Source organism: Alligator sinensis, unplaced genomic scaffold (genome assembly GCF_000455745.1).
Source record: "Alligator sinensis unplaced genomic scaffold, ASM45574v1 scaffold2094_1, whole genome shotgun sequence".
In the NCBI taxonomy this organism is placed as follows: domain Eukaryota; kingdom Metazoa; phylum Chordata; order Crocodylia; family Alligatoridae; genus Alligator; species Alligator sinensis.
Window position 1 is genome coordinate 43,454 of NW_005843500.1, and position 14,355 is coordinate 57,808.

Consider the following 14,355-nt stretch of genomic DNA (forward strand, 5'->3'; position numbering starts at 1 on the left):
ATGTGAATATGAAGCATAAAAGGCATCATTAACAATATCCCCTCATCAGAATAAAAAATATATCAGTCCACGGTCATGCATAAACTTACCTGAGAATGTGATTCTGTATTGACTTTCCTTTCTGTTAATTCCCAAAAGAAACCAATTGAAAAGTATTCATGAAATAAGATGTTTATGAGATATTAGTATGACATGTGGCAGGGTAGCATTTTCCTAGTTACTGCGCAAGTTATTAATGTAGAACATTGTGCCTACAGCGGCAGTTAACCAGATGGAAAATTTTCAGTCTGACCTTCAGATTTGATGTTGTGGTTGATTTCTCCCTACTCTGCTTCCTAGATCACTTACATTATCTTTGCCTGTGCTCCCAACAGTGTAGGAATGTTTTTTACAGTATAGATTAGTGTTGCCCCTGCATGCTGAGATTGGTCCCTGGAGCCCTGCACTGCCTCTGCCTAGTCCCACTTGCTGGGATTGGGCTCTGGGGCCCCGTGCTGCCTCTGCTCAGCCCTGCGTGCCAGGATCACATTCCAGAGCTCTATGCCACTTCCACCTGGCCCTGCATGCTGGGATCAGGCCCTGCACACCTGATCTAGCACATGGGACACAGCCCCTAGGGCTCCCCACAGACCCATAGGGAGCTGCATGGGTCAGATGACATGATGCTGGGAATCAGATCTGGCCTGTGGACTGGCAGTTGAGCACCCTTGATTTAAATCACTAGCAGTGCCTTTGCAAAATGTAGATCTCCATTTCATTTATCATTTCTGTTTCTCCTCCTCAGCAGAGTTTCTAAATATTTCTCCATAGCTGAAGTTTTGCTTCATGTCAAATGGTCTTTTCCTTAAATAGTGTTTTTTTATCTGTCAGGCAGCTCTTTTTCTACTAGTCTGTCTCTGCCCAGTTTTCTTTTTAGTTGGAAATTTAATTGTTTGTTATTTCTTAGCACATACACTGAAAATCCAGGCCTTAGAGGCAAAAGTGAAACAAAGCCCTAGGTGTGAATGCCCCTAAAAGCGTTTGGAATCTGACTCAAAATATCAAAACTCCACCCTCTTTAAAAATGAAATCTGTGGCAAAATCACAAATATGAATGCAGATTGAAAGAGCGTCTCTAAAGCTGAATTTTGACACTTGGATAAAGATTTTCCATGACACAGACAGCACTTACGCTCCTAATGCTGCTACTGAGTTTTTAATCACTCGCAGCCCAGATGCTTAGGATATGGACCCTGTACCTCACAGTCAGTTCTGCATATAGCAAGTTTCCATTTCCATGGAAAATAATTCCAGCTATCCCTCCAACACTTAACCCAAAGGTATGATTTTGTGTGTGCTTCGGCACCAGAATTATCCCCGCCAGATTGCAACTTCATTGCACGGGAGAGTTTTCTGCTGCAGAGGAAAACTCCAGTGCAGAGACGAGTTTCCCGCCTATTTGCAGCTTCTTTTGCAGGGTGCATTGCTCAAGTTGCAAGAGAAATGCACGGTGCAAAAGAGTTCCCGCCACCCGTATGCAAATTTGTGTCCTGCTATTGGCTAGTTCTAAATTATTCCCACGTGGCGGCTAACGATTGGCTTGTTAGCCGTATAAGAGGTTTGAGCGGTTTCTGCCCAAGCCGGAGAGGACTCCTCATCCATCTCGTGGGGACTCTGGGTACACGGCAGGGAAGTAAAGACCCCTGTGTGAGATTCAGAGGAGCTTGGCGACCTGATCCATCGCCCACCTCTTCCCGTCTTCGAGCGGAAATATTATAAGACATATCTACGAGTCCGATTTTGGTGGCACGCTCACCCAGAGCATCCGGAGCTCTGTTTCCGTGGAGCCTAGCAAACTCCACGTGACCGTTCGTGTTGTCTTTGTCTGTAATCGCAACTCAAGCAAGTTTTCCAGCCTACACCACGACCATCTTTGGTGTAAGTAAACAATCTTTAAAACTACCGCTACGAGTCTGTGCCTAATTCTAGCTTGTCGCGACTCTCTCTCCGACCCCGCGTGCCCAGGCTGCTGGCCACAGCCCGCGTGCAGCACGAAAAAGGGCCCGGCTCGCACCTGGCCCGCACAACTGTAACAATCCCTCTAATAATTTAGCCAGCAGAACCAGAACATAGACCTTGCTTTTCTCTTTTTTATAATTAATTTTTATTTCATAAAGAAACAGACAATAAAAAGTACAAAAATGAAATAACTTACAGCATATATATATATATATGTTCCTAATCCTGCACGCTTCACTGGATCTCCAATAGAATTCAGCATTTATGCAGTTCTATGATTTCTCAAAGCTACAAGACCAGGCAATACTACATAATACAATACGTTAAAGTAGGTATTACAGTAATCAAATAGAGATGTACATAAATAGGGGGAGGATCTGACTGGGAGCAGAGGGAGAAGGAAAGTGGGTATGGTGGAAGAGGGATCTGCTGTTCTTTGAGCAGTCACAGCAGCTTTTATCCAAATGTATCTAAAAACCAGGTCCAAATTTCTTGGAATTCACAAGATCTGTCTCTACAGCAATAAACTAGTTTTAGGTACCAGTTTAGACAAGGATAAATACTATTCCTCTATCCTGGACATAAACTACTTTTCCACCTGTGGAAAATCATGCACTTGAAAATCACTGGAGCTGTCAAGAAATAAAGTCTGTTGTGAAGTCAAGCTCAGGTTTATGAGGTACACATGCTAAGATATAATTTTTCAGCAGAAGTTTGGCAGTTGAAGACAAGCCCATCTTAATTTGCCCATCCACCTCTTTCTACAGTTGCCTAACTGTGGGGAAGTCTCATGGTCCATGAATCAGGCTCCCATTTGCTTTCTTATGGTGTCAACAAACAGCAGAGAATGAGGCTTCTATTTTGTGCAAATTCCATGGTAGCCATTACCATTTAAATAAAATCTTTGACTGCTTCAAGCATAGTCCAAGATCCACAGAGGCGATTTTAACATTATGTAATATGCTCTGTCACTGGGATTCTTTCCAAGGTCGTGGTGATAAATCCCCTTCCCACGCTTTCAGGAGAACTCCAGATTGATGGGGTTTTTCTTCATTAACAAAGGTAACAAGAATCTAGGGGTATTTACAGACCACTACGGCAGAAGCCAGAGACTTTGCAGGGTTAGCTTCCTAACCCACCTGCAAGGATGAGGGTATTTGAAGTATCTGGAAGCATACAGAGCTGCAGCAAACAACTGTGCAGGACCACGGAGGCACTCCAGCTGTTTCCTACAGCTTTCCCTGCAGCCCACTGCAAACAAGCTCCAGCTGGTCAGAGAAGCAATGTCCTTTGAAGTAAAAGTTAAAGCAAACTGCTGAGCAACCCATTCTTAATTCTTCAATCCACTGCAAATCAAGTAGCTGGTGAACTATAGAGATATGAATGACCTGGGTTCCACCGTATTACAGTTTGTAGAAGTTCTGGAATCCATTAAAGACTGAGGACATCTGGACAAAATTGTCATGTTAGCAAGTGGCTGAGTTGTCAGTACTGCCGCTCCACTGAAAGCACATCTGCATCATAAATCTACTGCGCCAGGCAGTAGCATGTTCAAGCACACCAGGTTTCTCCATACATGTCACCTCCCAAGTCAGAAATAGTGGTGTAACATTTGGGTGGCACTGCTGGAAAGCTAATTAAGACTGCCTTAAGGGTAGTAGCTTCCTGCTTTGGTGTTGGAAAAAAGTAGAAAACCCTCATCACTAGGAAAATGTGAGAAAAAACGTGATCTTTGATCATTCTATGTCAAATAAAAGGCAATTCAGCTCATTTTTAAACTCATCTAATGGGCCTTTAATTAAAGTGTATAAACAAAAAAAAAATTAGAAATAAGGAACAAAAAATTGAAAACACTAAGCGTGATAATGCTACCTACTGACCTCTTTCCAGCTTAAATATTCCTGAAAGATGTAAATAGATGGAGGTAGAGAAGGAATTAACACATTTCTACACAGGGTAGGAAATTCATTGTCCTGATGTAGTTTGCATTTTTCTTGTGCATGGTGTGGATAATGCCCAGGTGAGTATGTTGTATTGAGGATGTGTTCCAAGTAGTATCCCAAGGAGAAGTGGGGTACAAGGAGGGCATGGGGCCATTGTGAGTCTTGGGTGGGTGATGGGGAGGTGTTTGGGAGCACAGTGGGTAAACAGAACTTTGGGGAGTATAGGAAAATTTGGCCGGGTATGACGGGGAGGGATGAAAAATGAAGATGAGAGGAGCACCTTCCCTATGCCAATGGACACACCCCTTCCTTCTGCTCTCCATGCCTTTTTCCTGTATCCCTTCCCCCAGGGCTGCACATGATGCTGGTGCACGTTGTGCCAAAAGAAAATAAGGGAAATTTAATGTGAAAGTGCAGGGAATTGGGAGTGACTAAAGATGTGGGAGAAAAGCTTTACCAGTGTTTCTTTTGGATGCTTGGCTTGAAAGGTAGGAGTTACGTAGGGGTGGAAGAAGCCAAGTGTTTTCATGTTGAGGCACTGGGTTTGAAGGGCTCCTACAGCACAGGGCAGAGGAGCAGGGTTCAAGTGGTAGAAGGAGCAGGGTTAAAGCAAGGTACGTTGGATGCTCTGGGGTGTGGAGAAAGAAGGTTTTGGCTGGAGACTTGGGTAGATGGAAAATCAGCATTGTCTAGGAGGCCTAAGCTTTGTGGAGGCAAGCTCCTTAGAGCGCCACAGTAACAGTATGGATGAAGCCTTTAAGCTAGTCTTCACACAGAAACATTTGACTACTTGCCTGGTGCACCACTGCTGAGCACCAATGGCAGAAGAGCAAAATGTCTGTGTTGAGGCACCATCACTTGAGGGGCTACCTATGACACTGTTGCCTTGGACAACTAGCTCCACTCCAGCCTCCATCCATATGTTTCAGGCCTCTGCACACATATGCCTTTTACTTTCCAGGTTTTTCTTCCTCTCTGCAACCTCCCACCCTGTTTCCCCAAAGATCTGCTCACACTACCAGACTCCCACACTCCTACTCACTTAATGCGTCTCTCTCCTCACAACTTGGATCCATACCCTCTCAACCCTCAGTGAGGAGAATGATTTTTGGTGCATTAATATTACCATTTCAGAAGGGTCTTTTGTTCATGATAGTATTCAAATGATCTGAATGACAGCTAAATGTGAAGTTCGGGCAGGCTATGGTTGTTTTGGACCTAAGCAAGTGATGGAAAAAAAGTCAATATTTCAACAAAAGAACATTTTTAAAATGTTTCCTCTCTAAACGTTAGTTAAAAATGATAGAAAATTAAACTGCCCTCTGAAGATTTATTGTAGCATGCTTTGGAGAATCAGGTTAGATATTAAAAATGTGAGAGGGATTCAATCTGCTGTAAGGGAAAATCTTAGTCTACCTTAACTCTGATATTTCCACTGGAATACCCAGTATTGGGATTGGGTTTTTTAAAATTCATAAATATTAATAAAGGGAGTTTAATAATTCAGCTTTACCTTGTGGGCTACATCTTCTGTTGTGTTCTAAATGGTAATGAAAACAGTATTTTTTCGTACAATGCTCCTTGCAGTTACACCTTGTAATCATCATCCAAGGTCCTTACCAGTTTAAGGAATGAGCTTCTCTCTCAGTTCTGGCACTACACAGGTATTGTTGCTATCTTCTTTTATCTTCTTGCTTGTACCTTGGAATGATTAGCACTGTTAAACAGGTAAGTCTATTAATTTTGCACAAAAGTCTCATGTGATCAGGCTTGTTTAATCCCAAATGTTTAACTTACAAAGCAGAGAATCTGCTGATGACTTAACTGTCGCACTGTATACAGAAACAACGGTTTAGATCTCTCAAGACAAATCCAATATTTTGTCATAGAGTTTTCTTGATTTTTGTTCTTAATTCCACTTTTGTTTCTGGATCTGTTTTTTATTTTTATTTTTTATTTCTCCCATGATTTTCTAAAATAAAGTTCTTCGAAGAGGAAGTTTTTGCCTTCAGCTCTCATTAAGTCTGTTCATTCTGCGGCAAGTACGTGATCAACATGACCGATGTTCTTTTGCATATGTGACACAACAGACAAGTAAACAAGAAAGATGAGGCACAGTACTGTCAGTGCTGTGAAGAAAAGGAGGAGTCCAGCAAACACAGAGGGGTTCATGGGTAAGTGGATCAGCTGGATCTCTGCTGGAATCATGTTGGTGAGACTCAGCATGTAACCAAGTGACCAGGCTATACTGCTCTTATCAACCTGAAAGTCAAAAGGAAAAAAAGAATGTTCCAATCAACATTTTTTGTCAAAAACCAAGAAAACCCAAAAGCGGAAAATATGACCAATGTTGGTAATTGTCTTTAATAATACTGGAGAGAAGAACACTTTTAAACAGGTATGTCATCTTTCACTTGAATCAGTATTTTTTTGTGCTGCAAACAAGAGGAAACAAATACAAGGGCTGAAGAGCTAACATAAACCCTTATGCATCCAGTACCATGGCAAGGAAGTTTGGCGCCCAGGATAAAGCCTGCAGCAGCAGCCTATCCTTGCCCTGTGCATAGATCCGGGGGGCACATGCCCCCCCCCCCCATGCTTGCCCAGGAGTGCAGGCAGTGGCAGGAGCCACCCTTACTCCATCCCTGTGCCCACCCCCCAACGAGCTGCTCATGGCTCCATCCTGCCCTGGCTGGGCAGTGCCTATGGGTGCCCCTTCGCTTCAGCACCCAGGGTGGTCGCCCCACTCGCCACCCCCCTTGCTACGGCACTATATGCACCACAAAAGTCCAAGTTAAGACTTAAGCCTCATGCTGGCCTTTTGCATAGAAGTGATTCTGGCCAATCTGACCCTTCTCAAGATCTAGGAGTCAGTTGCTAGCAAGCCAGACAATGCAGTTTTGTAACATACTTATATTACACTCCCCCGGTATACTGACAGCAGAGCGTTGCTACGTAGAAAACATTGTTTATGATGCCTAGCTCTTAAGTGCTGACCCTTATGGTATAGAACCTGTGCCCTTTCCATTTGTTATCACTTTATACAACTGCTACTATATTTAAAAGTTTCCTAAGGAGATTAACAAAGCCTGACTGGAATGATTTGCAAGAACAGGACTTCATCTGGTGGTGAGAAGAAGGATCTCAAATATTGAAGTCTGATTCTCTAGGGAACTGCTGCTCTAAATTATCCAAGAGACAAAAGAAGCTTATGTTTACAGTCCTATTCTCTGTGCTTGAGTACTTTTCATTACTATTACTAGCCAATCACTCCATTAAGCAATACTACTTAGAGACATTTGTTCGAGTCACCTCCTCAGTTTATGTCCTGAACTTAAAATCTCACTTACACAAGCAGATCTGTGAGCCCATTGTTTTCAGTGGCATTCCACATAGGCAGAACATTACATATTGAACAAACTCTGCTTTCCATAGGCAGACACTTTTACCACCCTGTTCTATGGTCCCAGTCCACCCAGTATGTAAAGGCCAAACAGATACCTACTTCCTTGGAGTCTGGCTCTATTAATAAAGAACAATAATAAGGTAACAAAGTTTAACTAATACCTTGCTCCAGATTTGGCTACTCATATGGTTCCTCCTTCGGGGCTGCTCAGACAGCACCCAAGATCTTCCCTGCCCTTAGAGCCAGTCTTACAGTGGTAGAGTGTCATAAGAACTCACTTACACACTGCCATCTGCTTTAAGAAAATACTACAATTGTATTAAACCCCTGTGCAAGCCAGGTGGCTGATGAATTTGCTCAGGGCTAACAGAGGGCAGAATTATCTGGAATGAGTATATTGCTGCCACTGGCATCAACTGAAGTCAGCAGTGGCATTGGAGTTACAGTATCCTCTATAAAAAGCTTGTCACAATCATTGGAATAAAACATCCTTCCACTTCCATTTTTTAATTTTTTCTTAGTCAACGTAACAATTAATTGTTAATAAAACATTAAAACAATAAAAACAAACTCATCCTCACCTCTTTTTGGAAATGTATTTGAGGCCAGGTGTCTGCACTAAATTTGTATCCCTGTACAAGCAGGTAATAGATAAAGTTTGCTGAAAAGCAGTAGGATCTAGCATAGGTTTCTTCAAATTTAGGCAGCATATACTGAAGCTAAAATAAAAACAAAAAAATTCATAGCACAAGTAAAAATTAAGACAGAAAAAACTTTAACTAAGCAGAAGTTGCAATAAGAATACTTAGCAGCTGTTTGCAGAGACATCTTTAGAAAAGTATGATTGTAGACATATAGACAATGAGATTTACACTGGACAAAAACTGCTAATCATTTATTTTATACTGTAAATAATTATAATATCTGCATGGAAAAGATTGAAGCTATTACAGTTATTACATTTTGTCATTTTACAGCTTAGCAATACATTTTAAATGCCAAGCTCTTTAAGATGCGTAGTGTGGCAAAAAATGATCAGATAATGAGAACAGTATAGCTTGGAATGTTAAAAGAAAACACAGAGACCGTTTGTAGTCTGAGATGCATCAATGCAAATCTGAAATAATTTCAAGCAAATCCTTTCATACTTGGGTGCCAAGTATGTGGAGGCATGAGGGCCCTGCCCCCACTCCACCCCAGGAAGAGGGCTGTCAACCGAAATATGGAAAACATTCCACGTGTCCATCCTCTTAGCCCCGCTCCTCCCTCTCCCCTCCACAGCAAAAATAAAAGTTAACACCTATGCCTTGAGTTATTCTGTATCTATGCTGCTATAGCTGAGATCACAATATAGTATGCAGTAGAAAGATGGATTTGACAAGAAGTTCTGAGAAATTACAGTGATTGATACAGAAGGCTAGCAGATCAGTTTTCTGTATGTATGTCACCTGGGTATTTTTGTCATCATTTCAGCGTTAGATGCTCTATTTAGTAGCAAAGAGTAGGCAAATGGTTTTGGTCCAATTTTCCATTTAATGCTGAAATGGGGACTAGTGAAGGCAAAACTGGTTTTGAAGCGAACAAAATGCCCTCAAGGTAGATTAATAATAGTAATTAAATTTAATAAGACAATATCAGAAATGAACTATCAAGCAAGACAAAAGAAGCACTGCAGAGCAATGTGACAGGCGGGCATGGCAGAGTGCCACTTTGGTGCTCCTTTATAGCTTTTAACATTAATAAAATCTCTAACATATGTCTTTCCTTCTGGCATACTCTCTTAGGGGTTCGCAAACGAAGAATAAATCTAGCCTCCAGTGTAAAAATCCTCCAGGGTTCTAATTCTACTCCCTTCTTAAGGCAATGTAAATGTTACCATTGAATTTAACTGTTTATGAGACAGTACTGATTTTTGATACTATCTGGGATAGGCTCCAGTTAGAAACAGCTTAAAATTATAAGTCTGTCATGTCTGGTCACTTCATTTTCTGACTGTTGCATCAACAATCAACGTATCAGTACATCAAAAAAGCAGCTTCCTGAGAAAGCAGGTTCTGATAAGTGTGAGTATCTAGAATGATCAGTGGAAGAGGGTATGGAGAACTAGACCTGATTCTCATACTCAGTAAGGTTTCTCCACAGTGCTTACCAGGTTTATGACCCCTTACATTGCCACAATAGGAAAAAAGAAATTGGTATAAAGAAGATCAAGCTCATTGTTAATTTCAGGTCCCATCTACATGTTACATTTAAGGTGTGATTAACCAGTTAATCATACCTTAAGTGGTCACCTGGCTACATGTTCAATCAAGTAATGGCTTTATAGCTTATTCTTTTTATCAATTAATTCCAGAAAATATTTGTAATAACTTTGTAGCTGCTTTCTATTATTCCATTAATGGAATGTATGATTAGGGACCCCTGTGCCTGGGAGCCCCATCAGGTGGTCAGAGCTCCCAGCTGCAGGAGCCCATGTGCATCCCCAAACCTGGGGTCTCCCAGCTGACCCTAGCTTCCAGCTGTGGGAACACATGCCCCCACACCTGGGAACCCCATCTGCTGACAGGACTCCCAGCCACAGGAATCGCCCAGGCACCCCCACAGCTGTGAGACAACAGATAATGTGATGTCCCAGCTACAGGGTACTCTATACCTGGGACATCACATCAACAGCAGTCTCACAGCTGCAGGGGTACCTAAAGCACCTACAACACTGGGATACTGTGTAAGCTGTGGCCTTGCAGCAGCAGGCATGCCTGGAGCACCCCCAAGGCTGGGGGACTGTGTCAGCTGCAGTCCCCCTGCCACAGGAACCCCTGGGGCACCCCCACAGCTTGGAGAGCAGGTCAACTGAAGGGACTCCCAGTCACAGGAGCTTACTTCTTGCTGGTGCAAGGATCATGATCCTGGACTCCCCCTGAGCCAATAATAAGATCTGATGGGTTCTGATTTGTGATCCCACAATCAAGCTTCCTGCAAGGCACATGTAGCATGGCAGGAGGTGCAACTGTGTGGATTGCACATCAGATCCCATTATGCCTTTACCTGCACATGTAGAGAGACCCTCTGGTAAAACCAAACCCCTTTTTGCTGTGGCATGAATGACAGCTGTGCAAAAAAGTCACAAAACATAGCTGAAAATACATTTGGTTTGCCTGACTGCTTGTTTCATTTCAAGCAGAAAATGACCTAAAATCATAGAAAAAGTTTCTTGAACCTAGTCCAAAGTTTGGAGAGAATTTGAAACTTCTGAAGAAGGAAATGCTAACAGTTATATGCACCATTTAAAAACAAGTTTATTCATCTGAACTAAAATGGTCTACTTCTAAGTGGCATGTCTTCTTAACCTTTCACCCTTTTCAAATGCAGAAAATTCATACTGACCTGGTTCCAGTTCTGTGAACAGAAAAGCCACATGCTTGAATTAAAATCAGTAAGGGAAAACTGTCCAGTTAAATTCAAAGCATTTACTGTATAGTAGAATCCAGAAAAGGCCTATAAATAAAAGCAGATGAAAGGCAAATTACTCTCATGACTCTATATAAAATCAGAGGCAGGGAGGAAATGCTGGAATTAATAAGCAGAGTGGGTATGCACTGTGCTTGCAAACTTACCACAAACTTCCCTTTAACCTTTGGCTGATGGATTCCATTAAATGAACAGTCCTCCTTGTCATTGCAAGCAGTGAAGTTAAACAATAAGGACACCACCCCCTGGCAGAGAGCAGTGTCTCCAGTTCCTCTGAAATGTATGAGCTGGTCTTGGTTGTAATTTGCTGGTCTTAGAGACTGCGTGCAAAGGCTTCCACACACGTGTTTCATTGTTAAAACAGTTTCATAATTCTGAGGATAACAAGGATTATCAATCTTGGACTTGTCTCTTGAATTCTGAGGGAAAACAACAGTAAAGTTTATTTAGCAGAAAAGATTTTCAACTTGACAATAATAATAGTACTTTAATTTAGTACATTTATATTATCCCCATTCTCCTTTTGGTCCTAATAAGACCATCAAGAAAGCAGTTTACTAATTCAACTTCAAACCAAGTCCTTTCTCACAGAAATCACTCATGAAGTGAGCCAACATTTACAAAGATAGTTTTACTGCTTAGCAGGATTTTTTTTGTGGAGGTCTCTGATGGCTTGAGGCAGATTCTCTAAAATGAATCACCTGCTTGTAACAAAGCTTTCTGTTCTATCTCACCATTTTCCCCTCTATCTTCTTTCACGAGCCCCATGTTTGCCCAGCACTTAGCATTACAAGGCCCTAACTGAAGTCTCAGAGCCTTACCATAAAAGAAATATAAAATGAAAGAAAGAACATGCCCAGAGAGTCAATTGGATACAAACAAGGACAAGACCATACACATGCTTGAATATACCTGCAATAGTAATGCTAAGAGCCTCTTCTCAGCCTCATCTCTCCCATAGCACTGGTAGCTGTGGGTGTATACATTGTACTCATAACCATACAGATGCACTTGCAATGTGCTATTGGAAGTCTTCAGGGTGTCCTCTGGGATGAAGGATATTTGTGTGGAAGCTCCTCCTAGATCAAGTGCACCTGTGGTCTCTGCTCCATGAGGATGGCTCCATGTCCTCCAAAGGTTTCTCTGAAAAGCAAAACACAACTTAGTTAGAAATGTTGCCTGCATTATTCTCTCAAGCTCTTCTACTCAGTTAAATTGTATGCTACATATGATATACTGAAGAGCTCACAGTGGTATCAATAGAAAAGTTTTAGAGTACTATGTTATGTTTTCAGAGGGAAATGAAGCTAAAGAATGAAGGAAATGATCTGACATAGCTTGAGCCCAGAGAAAAGGACAGTTCAGTGATAAAACACTGATATCACTAAAATCTAATCCTGATTCTGACTCCTTGTATGATCTTGGACAAGTCACTTAATTTCATAGCATCAAAAAAGTGGAGATAATATTTACTTCTCTTTCTGAATGAGCTAGCCTCAAGATTAGCTACTGTTTGTGAGGTGTTGTTTAAAAGCCTAAAATAACCACACTACAAAGAATAAAGACAGGCCAGAAGTGAATGAGAAATAGGAGAGAGAGGTAGATCCTCCATTAAAGACTCCATTGATGTCCATGAGCTCTGGAGCTTTCTACCAGGTGAGGACCGCATTCAAAGGTTTTACATTTTAAAACCAATTTCACAAGGAAGATCTATCTTCTTAGGTGGTTTTTAGTTTTTTAGAAGTTATTTGGTTTTCATATATCTCCTAGCAAAATTGCTGTTGAAGCTTCATGTCATGATAATGCAGAATACAGTAATACAAATAATAGTGGTGATAAAGCATGCAAAATCCACAAATATTTTCCAATATTGTTATTATTTATGAAGGAAGTTTTTGCTGTGTGCGAGTACCTGTTGTGTCATGTTCAGGAAGAAGTGAGACTAGACATCATACCCCAGCAAATATTTTCATGCAAACTCCTATGATGAAACCATGACTCTATTGAAACAAGAGCCAAATTCTTCATGTTGCTTTAGTCCTTTGTATTCTGTGTACTAACCTGGTTTCCTAGCATCTTGTGGACCCTCAAAATCCACAAAATCTTTCACACAGAATTTGAGATTTTGATCATAAGCCCTACAAAATTAGAGACCATATTCAGTTATGCCCCTGCAGTGAAGTCAGTGTTGCTGTGTGAGTGTAAGCAAAGGGGAAAAACAATATCCCAGAGTGTAGAGTTATGAAATCACTATGTAGTACTTCCACAATGTTCATATACCATCAATTGTGTGATTAACTCCTGCAAATGTCTCTGAAGTGAGATGTCACTTTGGATTCAGATCAGTGAACTATAAATTCACTTTGCAAGCTGTCACAATCTACTAGTAACTCTTCCATAGGGAGAACTAACCATTTTTGGAAATTGGTTGAATTTCTTTTCAGTCTTACAAGATAACCTAGAATAACCCTCTTGAGTATTCTTGGGAGCAGCTACCTCTGATAAATGCAACTGAACAGTGGAGATCTACATTCTGGTAGAGTTAGGCCTGGTCTGCATTCAGATTTTTACTACTATAAACTATGTTAGCTAAGGGACCTGGCATGATTTTCTTTTTTTACCAAAATATTGGTACAAACTCTAGTGTGGATATAGTCATACTGGTGGCATAATAAATTACGGTACATTACCTGCACAAACCATCATTCTTCCTGTATGAAAGCATATTCCTATTTAAATTGATGCAGCTGAAGGAATATTTTAAGCATGTTTATAGCTTTGTCCATGCTAGGGGATTTCTGTTGCTTTAACTGTACCAGTATTGTTGAAGCAGTGTGTGCAAATAAGGCATTAGATTTATCATTAAGCCAGGAATCCTGTTCTGTACCTGATCATGATATAGAACACATTCCATGAAACATATCCCTTATAAGGACATAGGTCCTTAGACCAACATGACTACAGCCTACACCCCTGTATCCCTTATAAAGCATTTTCAGTATTACTCAAAGTAAAAACTCTACATTTTTAATTCTATCTTTATACCAAAAACTACTGTAATGTACTTTTGTTAGGAATGTGAAGCCAACGGCTTTTTTAACATACAACTCTTCTAAAATGTATGATTTATAAAACAGTACTGTAAGATAAAACATGCAGGTTTTTTCCACACACCTCCACAAAATTGCCCATTAAATAGTTGGCTGTAATCCATCCATACACCCCTTCCTCTTGCCCAGTTATGATCTGTGCACCCCTAAATTCAAAGGGTTGGGTTGTGAAGTAGCTTTGAATGCTTGCAAGGACTTCATTGGCTGCCGTTTCATTTTGCAACCTAAGCAATTCACAAAACACAACATGCTGAGCATCTGAAAAAGCAATTTCATATTTGTCTGCTAAACTAATGACTAAAAATACGCCCATGATTTCTTACTGAAAAATCAAAGACTATTTTATCTCAGAGGATCAGCCTGTACTAAGGAAAACCAAGTTAGATGTACAGTTACTTTCTGCAAAAGAAGTTGATTTAAAGCAACTTTA

At 41.0% G+C, this 14,355-nt stretch overlaps 1 protein-coding gene across 1 annotated transcript in view; it reads right to left on the reverse strand.

Annotated features, from left to right (window-relative positions):
* Nucleotides 1–2,760: 2,760 nt before the first annotated feature.
* Nucleotides 2,761–14,355, reverse strand: part of ENTPD3 (ectonucleoside triphosphate diphosphohydrolase 3) — a 30,500-nt gene continuing 18,905 nt past the window's right edge. Inside the window, exons 6-11 of the mRNA XM_025195422.1 lie at nucleotides 13,990–14,149; nucleotides 11,728–11,958; nucleotides 10,962–11,234; nucleotides 10,732–10,842; nucleotides 7,929–8,066; nucleotides 2,761–6,203 (exon numbers count right to left, since the gene is read on the reverse strand). Of these exons, the coding sequence (XP_025051207.1) occupies nucleotides 5,970–6,203; nucleotides 7,929–8,066; nucleotides 10,732–10,842; nucleotides 10,962–11,234; nucleotides 11,728–11,958; nucleotides 13,990–14,149 (1,147 nt within the window). The 3' untranslated portion in view covers nucleotides 2,761–5,969. The remainder of the gene's footprint in view (nucleotides 6,204–7,928; nucleotides 8,067–10,731; nucleotides 10,843–10,961; nucleotides 11,235–11,727; nucleotides 11,959–13,989; nucleotides 14,150–14,355) is intronic.